Source organism: Candoia aspera, chromosome 2 (assembly GCF_035149785.1).
Source record: "Candoia aspera isolate rCanAsp1 chromosome 2, rCanAsp1.hap2, whole genome shotgun sequence".
NCBI classification, from domain to species: domain Eukaryota; kingdom Metazoa; phylum Chordata; class Lepidosauria; order Squamata; family Boidae; genus Candoia; species Candoia aspera.
In genome coordinates this window covers 257,446,260-257,460,319 of record NC_086154.1, presented here as the reverse complement: position 1 = coordinate 257,460,319, position 14,060 = coordinate 257,446,260, and the positions used below count along the sequence as shown (strand labels likewise).

The 14,060-nt window shown below is 46.4% G+C and overlaps 1 protein-coding gene across 1 annotated transcript in view; it reads right to left on the bottom strand.

Annotated features, from left to right (window-relative positions):
* The window catches only part of EPG5 (ectopic P-granules 5 autophagy tethering factor), an 89,293-nt gene that overhangs the window by 2,143 nt on the left and 73,090 nt on the right, over positions 1 to 14,060 (bottom strand). The window contains exons 32-42 of the mRNA XM_063295872.1: positions 13,370 to 13,530; positions 12,280 to 12,487; positions 10,036 to 10,111; positions 9,010 to 9,113; positions 8,326 to 8,501; positions 6,776 to 6,961; positions 4,490 to 4,699; positions 4,238 to 4,382; positions 3,571 to 3,813; positions 2,130 to 2,349; positions 548 to 763 (exon numbers count right to left, since the gene is read on the bottom strand). Coding sequence (XP_063151942.1) covers positions 548 to 763; positions 2,130 to 2,349; positions 3,571 to 3,813; positions 4,238 to 4,382; positions 4,490 to 4,699; positions 6,776 to 6,961; positions 8,326 to 8,501; positions 9,010 to 9,113; positions 10,036 to 10,111; positions 12,280 to 12,487; positions 13,370 to 13,530 — 1,945 coding nt within the window. The remainder of the gene's footprint in view (positions 1 to 547; positions 764 to 2,129; positions 2,350 to 3,570; positions 3,814 to 4,237; positions 4,383 to 4,489; positions 4,700 to 6,775; positions 6,962 to 8,325; positions 8,502 to 9,009; positions 9,114 to 10,035; positions 10,112 to 12,279; positions 12,488 to 13,369; positions 13,531 to 14,060) is intronic.

Here is a 14,060-nt window from a genome sequence, read left to right as displayed (position 1 = left end):
TTTTAGGCCTCCGCAGATTGAAGTCTAATTTCCCCAAGTCGATGAAGTTATCCTAAGCATTATCCTAAGTCTCTGTACATTGAATTGTGGGAGGGTGGGTAGGTGGTGGATTTTAAACCACAAGATCAGATAGGAAATTGACCTCCATTATCACAGCTTTGGCTTTCACATAATGCTTTTAAGTCAGACAGAGAAAGCAGAGACCAAGTCACCAGGTTTAATTGAACCTGTGCCACATGCCGCATCCCCTGCTGATAGCAAGGACAGTATCAGTCACTGTGAGCAGAGTTTGCTAATTATGTCACAAGAGCAACCACGGCCTATTTTTATCCCAAGCAAACTCAGATTATTCTATGCAATATAGGCTCTCTCATCAAGGCAAGAGAGGCAGGTTAGAGTCTAGCTTGCAAGCCAAGATACCATCGGGTGTATCCTATCAACCTGAAGGTACATATGTGCACTGAGACACTCAGGTGACATGAAGTCTCGGTGGCAGATTCAACAGATCCAGGGAGGGCCAGATTCTGTCCCCCTTCCATGTTTTTACCTGTTTGATAGGGGAGACCTCCTGCCCAGCCCAAAAGCACCGAGTATTCCAGAGGTGAGCCTCTCTTCAGCCAGCAGACTCTGCCGGCCTTGCAGAGACATCAAGATCCGGATGACCGATTCCATCAAGATGGCATCCTCCTGTTCTGTTTGGAGGAGGCAGAGCTGCAGAACTTTGTGCCACCAAAGGAACAATTTGGCCTCATCCTTTGCAGAGCTGGGCAGGGAAGAAACCCGGAGAGACAGAGTCAGGTGAGAGACCCATCATCTCTCCGGCATCGGCTGCACTGGCTGGGGACCTCGCTTGCAGGAGGCCAATGCAAAATGCCATCCAAAGTCAAGACTACGGACCTTGGACTATTTCATTCCAGCCACACCAGGCCCAAGCTCTTTTCCAAAGCTTTTGGGACGCTTTGCAATGGCAAATGTTGTAGAAACACATAGGCCAACCCAGAAATGCAGCCACCCTTACACCACACAGGCACAGCCCCCCATTTACTGTCAAGAGATAGATGCCATGTTTTGTTCTGTCTTTTTAAGGTCTCTGTTTTTTGAGGCCAGGGATCACAGGAAGCATAACAGTCATCCATCACCTTACCTAGTTCCTGGACTACTGTAATTCATTCTCCACAGGGGCTCCCCTTGAATACCACACAACAGCTACAGCCGGTGCAAAATGTAGCTGTCCATTACAGCTTTATCACTCCTTGCTTTCAGGAGCTGCACTGGTTGCCAGATGACTCCCAGGTGCAACTCAAGGAACTGGTTATTACCTATAAAGCCCCATATGGCATGGGTCCTGGGTCTCTTTGGGGCTGCCTGCTTTGAATCTGCCCATCCTGACTGAGAAGGGATGTTGCAGGACTCCACCCTCTGGAGTTTAGGATTCCAGAGATGGTGTCCGCCATGGCTCCCTCCCTCTGGAACAGCCTGGCCTCTGAAGTCAAGTTGGTCCCATCGTGTCTGACATTCTGGAGAGCTGTTAACCCTTGGGAGCATGGTATCCTGGGCTCTGGTTCGATCAGTGTTTCTCAACCTTGGCAACTTTAAGATGGGTGGACTTCAACTCCCAGAATTCCCCAGCCAGCCATGGTGGCTGGGGAATTCTGGGAGTTGAAGTCCACCTATCTTAAAGTTGCTACGGTTGAGAAACACTGGGTTAGATGCTGTTCAGCAACTTTACTGGAGTACTGTTTTAATGACAGATACCATGTTTCCACCACTAGACGATGTCCTTCATTTTTATTTTGGTTTTTCTTCCTGTACTTTTATTGTACAAAAGCCACCTACAGTCTAAGACTGAGGCAGCATGCCAATCTTGTAAATGAATAAGGGTAACATAGTAAAATTACTGAGGAGGGAGGGGGGAAATGGGTTGGCTAGACTCTTAATTATTTTGCCTCCTTCCTTTTAGAGGTTGGAAGGCACAACGCCTGCATAGCTCTGCTGCTGCCTGTAACTAGATTCAGTGGAAGTGATGAAATAGCAAAAGGGAAAAAAGGGCATTTCATGAACATTTAGAAGGTCAGTAGACAAGAATCCTGCCAATACAGGTTGCAACTTTAAGCCATGCACGGACATACCTGGGATACACCTGTTCTAACCACTTGCTCAAGGTTAAGAGCACTCGCATTTCGTTGGTCAGGGTCCGCTCAGCATTCAGCTGCTGCAGTGTGTAAACGTAAAGGGTTAGGTAGCCTCCCAACGTAAGGGACTCTTGAAGGAAGTCTTCGGCTGTGAGTTCTGGAACCTGCAAGGAGGCTACAATTGGTCCCCAGCCCAAATCTTGGTTGAGAGGATGGTCTTCATCCAAAAAAGGGGGAGAGGGGGTGGGAGAAAAGAGGAGGAAAGGAAAAAGCAAAGCTGTTAGACTAAACCATCTGGGCAATAATAAAGAAGACATAGCAGTCAACTGTGTAACCCAGGGTTTCTCAGCCAGGGTTCCATGGCACTCTAGGGTTCCGCAGAGGCCATCAAGGGTTCTCTGGGAGATCACAATTTATTTTAAAAATGATTTCAGATTCGGGCAACCTCATATTAAAGAGGTACGTTTCATTCTTTATTTCAGTTTAAGAACACTGTTAATGCATGTATACAGGCCTACATGTGAAACAAACATAATAATTTTGTAACTTCTCGCCTATATTTGAGCCTGAATGTGCAGGGGTTCCCCAAGGCCTGAAAAATATTTCAAGGGTTCCTCCAGGGTCAAAAGGTTGAGAAAGGCTGGTGTAACCATTTGTCTTTCTTTCTTTAGCACTGCTTAAATTTGTAAAAATCAGCAAGTTCGCTCACTTTCCTCAAAACATGAAAACTGTTTAAGAAATGGTAGGTAAAGGTAAAGGTTTCCCTTGACGTAAAGTCCAGTCGAATCCGACTCTAGGGGGCGGTGCTCATCTCCGTTTCTAAGCCTTGGAGCCGGCGTTGTCATAGACACTTCCGGGTCATGTGGCCAGCATGACTCACGGAACGCCGTTACCTTCCCGCCGAAGCGGTACCTATTGATCTACTCACATTTGCATGTTTTCGAACTGCTAGGTGAGCAGGAGCTGGGACTAGCAACGGGAGCTCACCCCGCCGCGCGGTTTCGAACCGCCGACCTTCCGATCGACAGCTCAGCGGTTTAACCCGCAGCGCCACCGCGTCCCTTAAGAAATGGTAGGGTATTAAATAATGCAAAATGATGAACCACAAAGGATTAAATCCATAGCTTGAAAGGGAATCACACACTTCTGACATGTACCAAAGACCTGCAAACATTGCCACTTAATTTTCCATCATTTGGTTCATCATATCCTGACTAATGAAAGACCTGCTCATGTCCCTTGCTTATCTTCCACATTTTACAAGCTTATCTGCAGGATGTCGCCCAATGGAACAGAACTGATAGTGAGCATAAAAACGATAGTTATCAGGAAAATAAGAAGCAGCCATTTCCACTGACCCCACAGGAAAAAAGACAGAGAATCTGCTCAGAAGCTCCGGCATGCCATCTGTCAGCAATGACAACTTCTCCCTTCTCACCTTCGTTAAAGTAGGCAGTGACACAAGCCTCCACGGTCATGGCCATGTGTCGGACAGATGCCAAACTCTGGCAAGAGGCTGTTAAGAGCGGCATCACCCCTAAACCATGCATCGTGTTGTCAATCCAGCGGCACAGACAAACCAAGAGGGATTCTGCCAAGGCGGCACTGGCGTTGTTCATAACCATCAGGGCTTCAGCAAAGAGGCTGGTTAAGGACAGATTGCGCACCTGCACATCAGTGTCTGCAAAGCAAAGACAAAGACGGTTGAGAACCAAGGAAACTCTTGAGTTGCAGGCTAAAGGTCTGCGTGAAGCAGAGGCCTTCTTTAGAACAGCCCTGAGATAAAGCTTCATTGTTCCTCAGTGCTAAGAAATGATCTTGGTAGACCTTCCAGCTAGGTCTAAAGCTGATCCTGACTACTCCTGTTCTCCAGATGTTGGTGACAGAGGAGAAAAAGAGTGCGTGCCAGGGATGGGGCACCTCGGCTGGTGCTCCACCACTCGTAATAACGTCAGTGGTCTCTTCCTGGGCTTGCCAAGGAACAGGGACGAGCCTGGTCAAGCTGCAGATCTGGATTTCCAAAGAGAGGAAAACCACCTCACTGACTCAGTGCTATCCCTCCGCCCAACTCTCCACCCACGCAACAGAATTTTCTTAGAGCCAACCTGGAGGATTAAAGATGACAGTATCATCCAGCAGTTTTGAGAACTCCTGCTCCAGGACTGCTGGGGCAAGTGTCCCATTTTGCTCCAGAAGGCCAAGGAAGTGGACAACCTGGCGGATGAAGGCTCGGCACTTGAGGCTGGCGTCCTGGAGAGGAGAAGGACAATGAACAGCACTCCCTCCCTCTGTTCCCAGTCCTCCAGTGGAACCAGAGGGGAGCCAGAATTTGGCATACAAAGAGAGGACCTGCTTACAAGGTGCCTGCTGCTGCCAAAAGAGGTGCTGAAGCCGGCAGACACCTTCAAGAGTTTCACCACCAGTTCAGCCTCCGGTTCCTTGGCCAAAATGATGGCGGGAGGGTAATGGCTATTGAAGTAACTGAGGATGCTCTGATAGGACAAAATGTTGATGTGCTGCCAGGGAAGGGAGCTGGTCTGGCCAAGGAGGTTGAGCAGCGGAGATTGCTGGAGCAAGAAGAGAGACAGGCATTTCACTCGCGGCACTCTCTGCCACCCTACTTGGAGAAAGCGAATCCAAGAAAGACCATGTGACCATCTAGGTTAGTCATGCCTATTGACAGCAAGTTGCATGTGGCAGCTGCAAAAAGAACAAGCCGTGTTTCTATTCCTAACACCGATGGCTCCTAAGAGAGAAAGGTTCTGGGCTTAATATCACTTAAAGGAAGTCCTGAATACAGAAATCTCACACGCACCAGCTGCTGCTGCATTGTCCTTTTTTTCTTGAAGCATGTCAGAATCCATGCAGACCACAAGAAGACTCAGTCAGTAGTTCAAAGAGACCATACCTTCATTAGATCAGCCCAAATTTGCAGACACAGGGGGTTTATTTAACACCCTATTCAGGATTAAGAGTTAACAGCTAGAGCCAAGGAGGGTGGGGGAAACAGTAAGTGATGTTAGAGCTTTTGCTGCATCAGAGACCCTACAGAAACACAATACGATACACTGCACAAGAAGTGTCAATTAAAGCAAATCTTCCCTGCAGGGACATTGGGAGAACCATCCAAGGCTCCCTTTTCTGTTAATACAAATTCTGGCAGCCAAAATCCTCACCGCTTTTCTTCTGTCTCTTAAGTGACTTTAAGAAGGGATGAAATAAATTCAGGGAAGATTCGGCTATTGTCTAGCTACAGATGACTGTCCTCAGGATTAGAGACAGAACCCTTCTAAGCTGTTGAGAATCGTATGCAGGAATGGCCTCTCATGTTCTGCCCTACTGGGGAACTTTCAAACAGCCAAATCTGTTTGGGTGCTGAAGCAAGGACGATTCTCAGCATGGTAAGACTCTGACTCCAGGTCCAACAGAGCTTTGCAGAGGTCCTTCAAAGCCCAGCTGGACCCAGCAGCAGCTGTGGTCCTCCCAAGTCAAGGAAGATCAATGCAGTTGATCTTTTAACCAATTTCTGGTGACTTCCAACAGCCTCAAGGATCTCCCATCACTTGTCATGTGATCTTTCAAACTGGAAGGGACCCTACAATACCAAACATCTGCTTAAACTGTGAAGCCACAAGCGTAAGGCTCAAGCCCAGCTCATCTGACTGGCTTTGGTCATAAACCTGAGACATTGATGAGCTTCACATTTAGACAGGAATGGGACAGTGATGGGGATTTTTCACCAACGGCTGTTCTTGGCCTTGCATGAGTATGACCTGCAATCCATGAAGTAGGCAGACCCAAGGGAAAAAAGGCCTAGAACAGATTCTAAGTGTAACTGCATTTAATGTTTAATTAAGCACCATGACCAAGATTGTCCTCCACATATTTAATCCTTTGCCCCTTCTGCTCCCTACCTGAAAAATTACCATTCACTGGCAACATTCACAAGGGTTCTCAGGGCTGCCCCCAGGATTTTAAGGGCCTCAGATTGTGTAACTGTCCTACACCTAGTCTAATTTGCTCCACCCTGCCTACTAGAATGAGCTATAAAGCAGCTTCCTATGTCCAAATGGTGGTCTCCAATTTTAAGTCTCTGCTTAGGACACTTGAAGCAACAACGGAGGCTCAGTACCTTTCTGCACCTAATAATTTCTTGAAATCACACAGAATCACCAGAAAGAGAGACATCTTTGGCAGGAGAGTACGACAAACAGAAACCTTTGCTGAAATATTCAAACACTGAAAACTGGAAAATCTGAAAGGCTCCAACTCCAGGGAGAATTTGGTGAAGTCTTTCCCAACCTGGGCTTAAACTGGTCCCATGCTAGCAAGGTGCTCCAGGAGCCACGGACTCAGCACACCTGGAGTGCAGCAGGCAAGGTAAGGCTGGTCTCATGGAGAACAGCAGCAACCATCAACCACAGATGAAAGGAGAAGTAACGAGGGTCAGCCTTGGTTAGTTAGTACCTGGGAGGGAGACCACCACGAACTCCCAGTGTGGGAAGTTAGCCCTGACATTAGGAGGGGGAAAAAGGGAAGAAAGCAATAAAAAAAAATCTCTTTTCTCTACCAAGAAAACTAGACAGATGGGTCTGGGAAGCCACCAGGAGCAGAACTCACCTTGTAGGACAGTTTACCCTCACCTCTTTGGTTATCAGCTGCTCCTCTTTTGCCAGCAGGACCACCATATAAAGCAGGCACACAATCATGCTGTGCGTTTCTGGAGGTGGGCTGGGTTCCCAGGCGTCTGAGAGGACACTGACCCAGTTGACCTCACACAGCACCGAGCCCAAGAATATGAAACAACTCTTGGGACTGCCTCTTTCTACCTAGGACAAAACAAATCAGAAAGAAAGAAAGGAAAGGACATCTTAAGACCTTCAGCAAAATCATGGCTCCTCCCATCCCTCTGATTTTATTTTGCCCCTTTCCAATTGTCATTTTCCATGACCACCAAGTGTACTATCCTTGCTGTAGTTTTGGAGGGAGGAGATTTCATTGTCAATATGGAGGATCAAGCCAGTCCCGCTACAATCTCCACTGTCAAGTGCGCTGATGGCGCTGCTTCAGCTAGTAAATGGCGTTCCTCAGCCAGGTCCGCCCAACATGCTGGGTTAATCCATGCTGGGGGGTTGTGCAATGCAATGAATCCCAAACTAAGCAAACAAGCTTGAATACAGAAAGCCACACACACAAAGCCGAAAGAAGCTTAACGCTAACCAATCACAGCATGTGTGAATGCAGCCTCTGGATAAATACTGGGAAAAGGGGGAATAACAGGCTGTCCTTGGCATAACTGAAGGGGGAAGGAGAAGTTGAAACTTGGTTCTCCTCCAGCTAGATATGGCTGTTCCACCAAGATGTTAAGTGAGAGCCAATGGCATCGTCATCCCCAATTCCCTTTATGTAAATACTGGTATGTCAAGAGAGAAAACAAAACTTGCCCTGACATTCCAGTTTTCAGGGATAGGCAACTGGGCACCTCAGATGTTTGGGCTCCAACTCTTAACAGTTCCAGCCAGCACAGCTAGTGGCAAGGGACTGGGGATGCTGACATCCAAATAATTGGCACCAGATCAATATTCTTAGCATTATTATCACATTTATATTGCATTGGGATTATTAGATTTCTGCCAAAACCTCAGATTAGGTACCTGAAATGAAAAAACATTAAGGATTTTTTTCTATTCAGTCGACTCCTAACCTCCACCTTCTGCCAATGATGGGTCCCATACAAAGGAGATTTTTTCCCCCTCTTCAACAGGTTTCAAATTGAGCAGAGGCCTGACTTCAGCATTACCGTATCCTGAGTCTTTTTGCAAGAGAATAGCTCAGACAGATTTGTCTGAAGCAGCTACCTCTTCAATTTCAGCTTTCCCGGCTAAGCAAATCCAGTCGTATAGGGTGCTAGGATCATCTCTGCCTAATGCCCACCTTAAAATATCTCTTTGAAGACCCTCTTTAAAATAATCAATCAGGGTAGACTCTGACCAGTCAGTGATTTTACCAGCCAAAGCTTTAAATTCCATAGCATAGTCAGCAACAGAACACGGTTCAGAAGATTTTAAAAGGCTTGGAGAGTTTGCAGGAGGAGGAAGGGAGAATGAAGCTCAGATCTTCAGTCAGGCATCATTTTACTCCTTCCCTGGTTCCCTCTCTTTCTGAGTCATGCTCACAAGCAATTAGCAACTACCTTAAAGAATTCCTCCATAAGGCGCTGTTCTGGATACATTTCCTTCCAGGGCAGGCGACCAAATTCCCTATGGAATGTATGAATGACGTGCTCTGGCATTCTGGGTGCAGTGCATGTCTCACAGTAGTGCATCAGGAGGAGCCAAAGGGCTCCCTGGTCACTTGGCAGCAGCTTATCTGGAACAGCAACGAAAAAAGAGAATGAATAGAAACAGCACAGCCGCAGAGAAGTCTTCCCTGAGGTCAGGGCATCCGAAACGCAAACAAAGATGCCACAAATACTTCAAGAGATCTCTTTTCTTTCTCCACCACCGAAAGATTGAGAAGGAGGGGGAATTAAGAGATGGTGGGAACCAGGGAAACTTTACCCAGAACTATAGGGATGTAGAGGATTTTGTATCTCGGTTTCGATTTTCATAAGCCACCCAGAGTCACCGTGAGCATGTGGGGCAGCCACGCAAATCTCATTCATAAATCAATCAATCAATCTTTCTAAAGACCTCACCAGCTGGGAATGCTAGGAGTGGTAGTCCTGCTACTTCCAGGTCGGGAAGGCCATCGTAGGGGACGATTTCTTTTTTGAAAGAGGAATTAGTCCACGTCGGTGACATTGGCGGCCGCCAAACAGGCATCTGACCCGTCTAGCCGCTAGAACTCCTAAGATCCCACTGCTCCACGTTCTTACCTTTAAAACCTTGGTGCAAAATGGCTATGCTGGATGCATACAACTCCACCATAGTTGACGCAATGGAAGAATCGCTCTCCAGCCATGGATAGCAGGGCTGTTTGCTTTCCAGAGAGACAAGGGAAGACAGAGAACAGCACCAACTTTAGCCAAGCGGCTGTTTCCCCCAATTCCAGCATTAACGGAAGCCTACAGGCGACTTTATGCAACTAGCAACCGAATCAAAGAATGGAAGTGTTGGAAGAGGGATGGAGCTCAAGTCCCAGTCTTTGCACAGTGCAGGGGTCTACTGATGCAACATTTATTTATTTTATTTATTATTTAAATTTGTGTTGCCGCCCATCTCCCCCCAAAGAGGGGGACTCTCCGACTACATGAGATTTACTTATGTTGTAGCTTCGTGTGTTGGGGGTGAACTCAGTGGCTCTCTGAAGAAGCACCCAATGTCTACTTCCTGCATCTGAAACCTGGTGCCAGACCCGCAAGCTCAATTTTTGACATTCCTAAGTTCCTTGCCCCATTGTTGGTTTGCTTCTAATTCTTTTCATTTGAGAGTAAACAGGAAGCAAGCCCACTGCAAAGAGCCAATCTCCAGTCTAATCTTTATTCTCTGGAACGATCCTATAGATCAGTGTTTCTCAACCTTGGCAGCTTGAAGATGTGTGGACTTCGACTCCCAGAATTTGTATTCTGGGAGTTGAAGTCCACACATCTTCAAGCTGCCAAGGTTGAGAAACTCTGCTATAGATACATTTCCCTTGGAAAATAGTACAGTAGCTAGCTAAACCAGTAAAGTAGACAGCCTCATCCTGGAGGGCTAGAGAGAGCAGCTAAGATCAACCTATCCCATCTGCCTCCTGAGTAAACAGCGTGTTTTGTGACTATTCCAGCCCACCATGACAGCCACTTGTTGAGAGTGCCCAGCACACATGCTTAACATTTTCAACGTGTCCACCGTCCCCCAGATAGGTGGGGATCCCTGGTCAACTCTGTTTTCCTCAACATCCTCAACAGCTTCCAGCTTACCTTGCATCTTCACTCTCTAAAACCTGAAGCCATGGCTTGAAGAGTTGGGTGATAACTAAATGCAGAGAACGCAAAGCTGAAAAGAAGAGGGAGAGAGAGAGAGACTTCCAGTGAAATGCTTCCAATTACACACATCTCCAACTTTTTTTAAGGAATTCAAGAAGGTCAGCACAGGAGCACATGGAAATGGCACTCAGCAGCTTAGCTTTCCGTTTCCCGCTCGCTCAAAGCAAGCATGTCTTGCTGTCATGAGGGCAAATATTAGTTGATGCAAGGCTGACCCTGACCCTACCATAAGGCAAAATATGTGACCTGCCTAAGGCAGCAAATTTGAGACATCATCCAACAGTAGCCATGACTGACTGACTGTTGTATTTTTATTGTCAAAGGAGAGGGACACTTGCGAAGGTTTTTGATTTGTCCAGCCTTGGATATAATCCACCTTGGCTGGGTGGGGAGAGGGGGAAGGATGGCATCTGGGGCTACATAAAGAGTTCAAAAGTCTGGGCGAAATGTGATCATAATCCCAGAAGAAGGTGGAATAATTCACTAGAAGACAATAACCAAGACTCAGCTTGACCACTTTGCTCTTTGCTCTTTCTTCCCCATTATCAGGAGAAGAATTACACTTACGGTTGAAATCCTATAGAAGCTCAACTCCACTGAAGAGATGGAACTGTTCTAGACTGAGTCAAACCATTAATACACCTTGTTTGGCATCTACTTCAATTTGCAGCAGCTTGTCAAGGTCAAAAGCAGAAGCTTCCTTCACCTGGAGATTCTGGGAACTAAATTTGAAGTTTTCTGCAGATAACCCCATGTATGATTACCACAAAGCTACTATTTGTGCAGTCTAACTGGTTTATCCCCAAATCTGGGTCTCCTGATATCCCAAACAATCATTTGAAGGCATCTAGTACAGCATTTTGAATGACGCTCAGCAGCTCTAGACCCTATCAGGCCCTGATGGAATATTTTGTACTTTTTTATGTCACAGTGATCTGGTCCCAGTACATTTTTCTTCCACAACAGGTTAATTCCAAAGTCTTGAGGGTGGGAGACATATTTTCAGAACTGGATTATCTGGAATCAGAAGTATTTTGTAATTTTCAAGAAGTGATTAAGGGCCAGAATGCATCCAGAACAGCACACCACTTCTGGTGTTGGGCAATCCATATCCTGAAAGACACAAACTACCTTCCATTGGACCTTTATTATTATTATTATTCACATTTCTATCACCGCCCACCTCCCCCTAAAAGGGGGACCTTTCCATATGAAAAAGAAATGTTCCAGAGCCAGACTCTTCCAACACAGAATATGTTGAATAAGAGGATGGCAAATTGCCTATAAGCTCTGAATATGTCACCCTGAGCATATTTCTTTCCTACATGCTACCAGGAAAACCCCTGCTTACATGACGATGAATGAAAATAAGACAGTCCCTTTTCACAAGACATGGAGTGCACACGCACACACACACACACACATACAGAGAGAGGCAAGTAAGTGGATGGTTAGTTGAATATGCTACTTTGAGCAGTCAATCAGACAGTCAATTAATCAAAAATTAACCACCAAGCAAACAAATCTAGGGTAAAGCAGGAGAGACAAACCACAAAAAGTTTAGCCCTGATGAGAAGCCATCTTCATCAGACTCCATCATCCCCAGTGCCACCATCCCATGAGGCCATAAAAGAGGGAGGAAGGAGGAAGAGAAGGGCAGCAAAACCATCTCAGCCTTACTGAAAAACTAAACCCATTTGACTCTTCTTCTCCCTGAAACATCTCTACTTCAGCTGATTTTGAGAACTACTATGTAGCTTTAAGAACCGGTGCCTGTACTTCCTTCCCCCGTTTGTGTGTGTGTCCATGCACCATGTCTTATGGAAAGGGGCTGTCTTATTTTCATTCATCTTATCTAAGTGGGGGTCTTCCTGGTGGGCACATAGGAAAGAAATGCTCTAAATCAGTGTTTCTCAACCTTGGCAACTTTAAGCTGTGTGGACTTCAACTCCCAAAATTCCCCGGCCAGCATGGCTGGCCGGGGAATTCTGGGAATTGAAGTCCACACAGCTTAAAGTTGCCAAGGTTGAGAAACACTGCTCTAAATAAACAAAGGAAATGGACACACAACATGACTGGAACCCAAAGTTTTGGCAAATTTTTGTCTCCTGGCCAGGATCAGCTCACGACGTTCAATAAAGAGTGACAGTGATCGGTGCCAAGCTCCCTGTGCGTTACCTGCCGATACCCTGCCGCCGCCTATGGGTTCTCGCACTAAGCTGTCCGTTTCGGAGTCAATTAGACGGTGGACAAGATACTGCATGAGATGTCTAACATCGGCTACATAAGGCGCCCACTTGGAAAATAATCCAAAACTTCGGAAGTCTTGAGAGGACAACCGCAGCTTGAGAAAGTAGTTGGAAAACCACTCTATGGTCTCCATGACCTGCGAAGAAAAGAAGAAAAGTTCAAGAAGAAATATGCGGTGGGCTACAGCTCCCCACCCCAGTTCCCAGTTCATTAACCACTGACCTCCATAGCTAATACAGCAATGGGAGGTAATTATTTTGCAGGAAGTGCCAAAAGCTTTTTAAAAACAGTATTTTTGGTAGTTAGGGGCAAATGGTAGAGTAATACCATCACACAAGTGGGCATGACTCGGTTTCTTGGGATGCTTTGAGTGACCTGGGACCAATGTTAGAGTACAGCTCAAAATGTGCTAATCCCACCTTAAAGCTTAGGATATTCCATTTGTTTCTTTTGCCCAAACTCAGTGGGGAATTATACCACCAATTTCTACTGATTTGCTGACTAGTCTCAGTGGAGATTAAGGGAACCACCAAAAAAGAATCCAGGAGCTGAATGCAAGCCATGGCTTTCCCTCTTTTACTTTAAAGCAGTGCTGCTCACCCTTGGCAACTTTAAGATGGGTGGACTTCAACTCCCAGAATTCCAGAAGTCCACCCATCTCGAAGTCCTGCTTTAAAGGACAAACACTCATGGGGCATCCCCGTGTTAGATTTCAGTTCCTTCAGCTGAAAAATAATTCAAGCCTATAGAAGGTTGTGGAGGAGGAGAAGAAGAGTAAATGCTCTGCAGGAAGTTTAACTGCATTCTTGCTGTTAAAAGCTTCAGAGACACTGGCCGTGTCAGCTGGGTGTTCTTGGAACTGCACACCTGAACTATCCAGAGGGAATCAGGGTAGAGAAGACAGACCTCGTTTTGCAGTTGGATCAGACCAGATGTGCTTGAAACAGCCTCTGCAAGTTGACCTTCTAAGATTGTTCCTGAGGACTTGTCACAGAACACAGGCACACTGAGCACCCACCTGCTCTGCCGATAGAACTGGTTCTGCTGAAGGCTGTAGTGGGATGCTTTGGTGGGCCATCTCTTTCCCACCATTGTTCTTTGCTGCTGTGGAGGTGGTGCAGCCCAAAGCTTTAAGAGATGCCTTCCAGCATTCAGGGCTCAGGAGCTGATCTGAAGAACCTAGGCAGAAAATTCAAACCTAAAGTGAATGGTTCACTCATAGGCTTATATTCCGTTCATTATATTAACAGCTTGCTGCCAATCCATAAATACGTCTGTTGTATAAATACCTGCAATTAAACACGAGTGCAGAAAAAGAACGGACTGAGCCTCTGGATGTAGAATCCAATTTCCTGAGAAACTTTCCTTCCACTACTTTTTAAGAAGCATAGATTTTTAGTCCTTCAAATTATGAGGTGCACTTGGACTTCTGGTGGGGATATGGCAGACTGAACAGCTGTGCCTGCGGGCTCAGCAGGCAGAACTGAAAACACGGCAGATTTTTTGGGTTCAGGCAGGTTTTTCCTGAAGCCCAGGAGTGTTTTCCAGAAAAAGGAAAACACCTGGAATCACCCCATCTGTCCTCTGGACAGCTGCTTGCAGCCAGAAGATCGCAAACAGTGTTCGCCTTCAATTGGTAAGAGCTAGCCAGAGGGCTGGGACGTCACCATTTTCCAAGCTGTGCTGTAGCCTTAGGTAAAGGTAAAGGT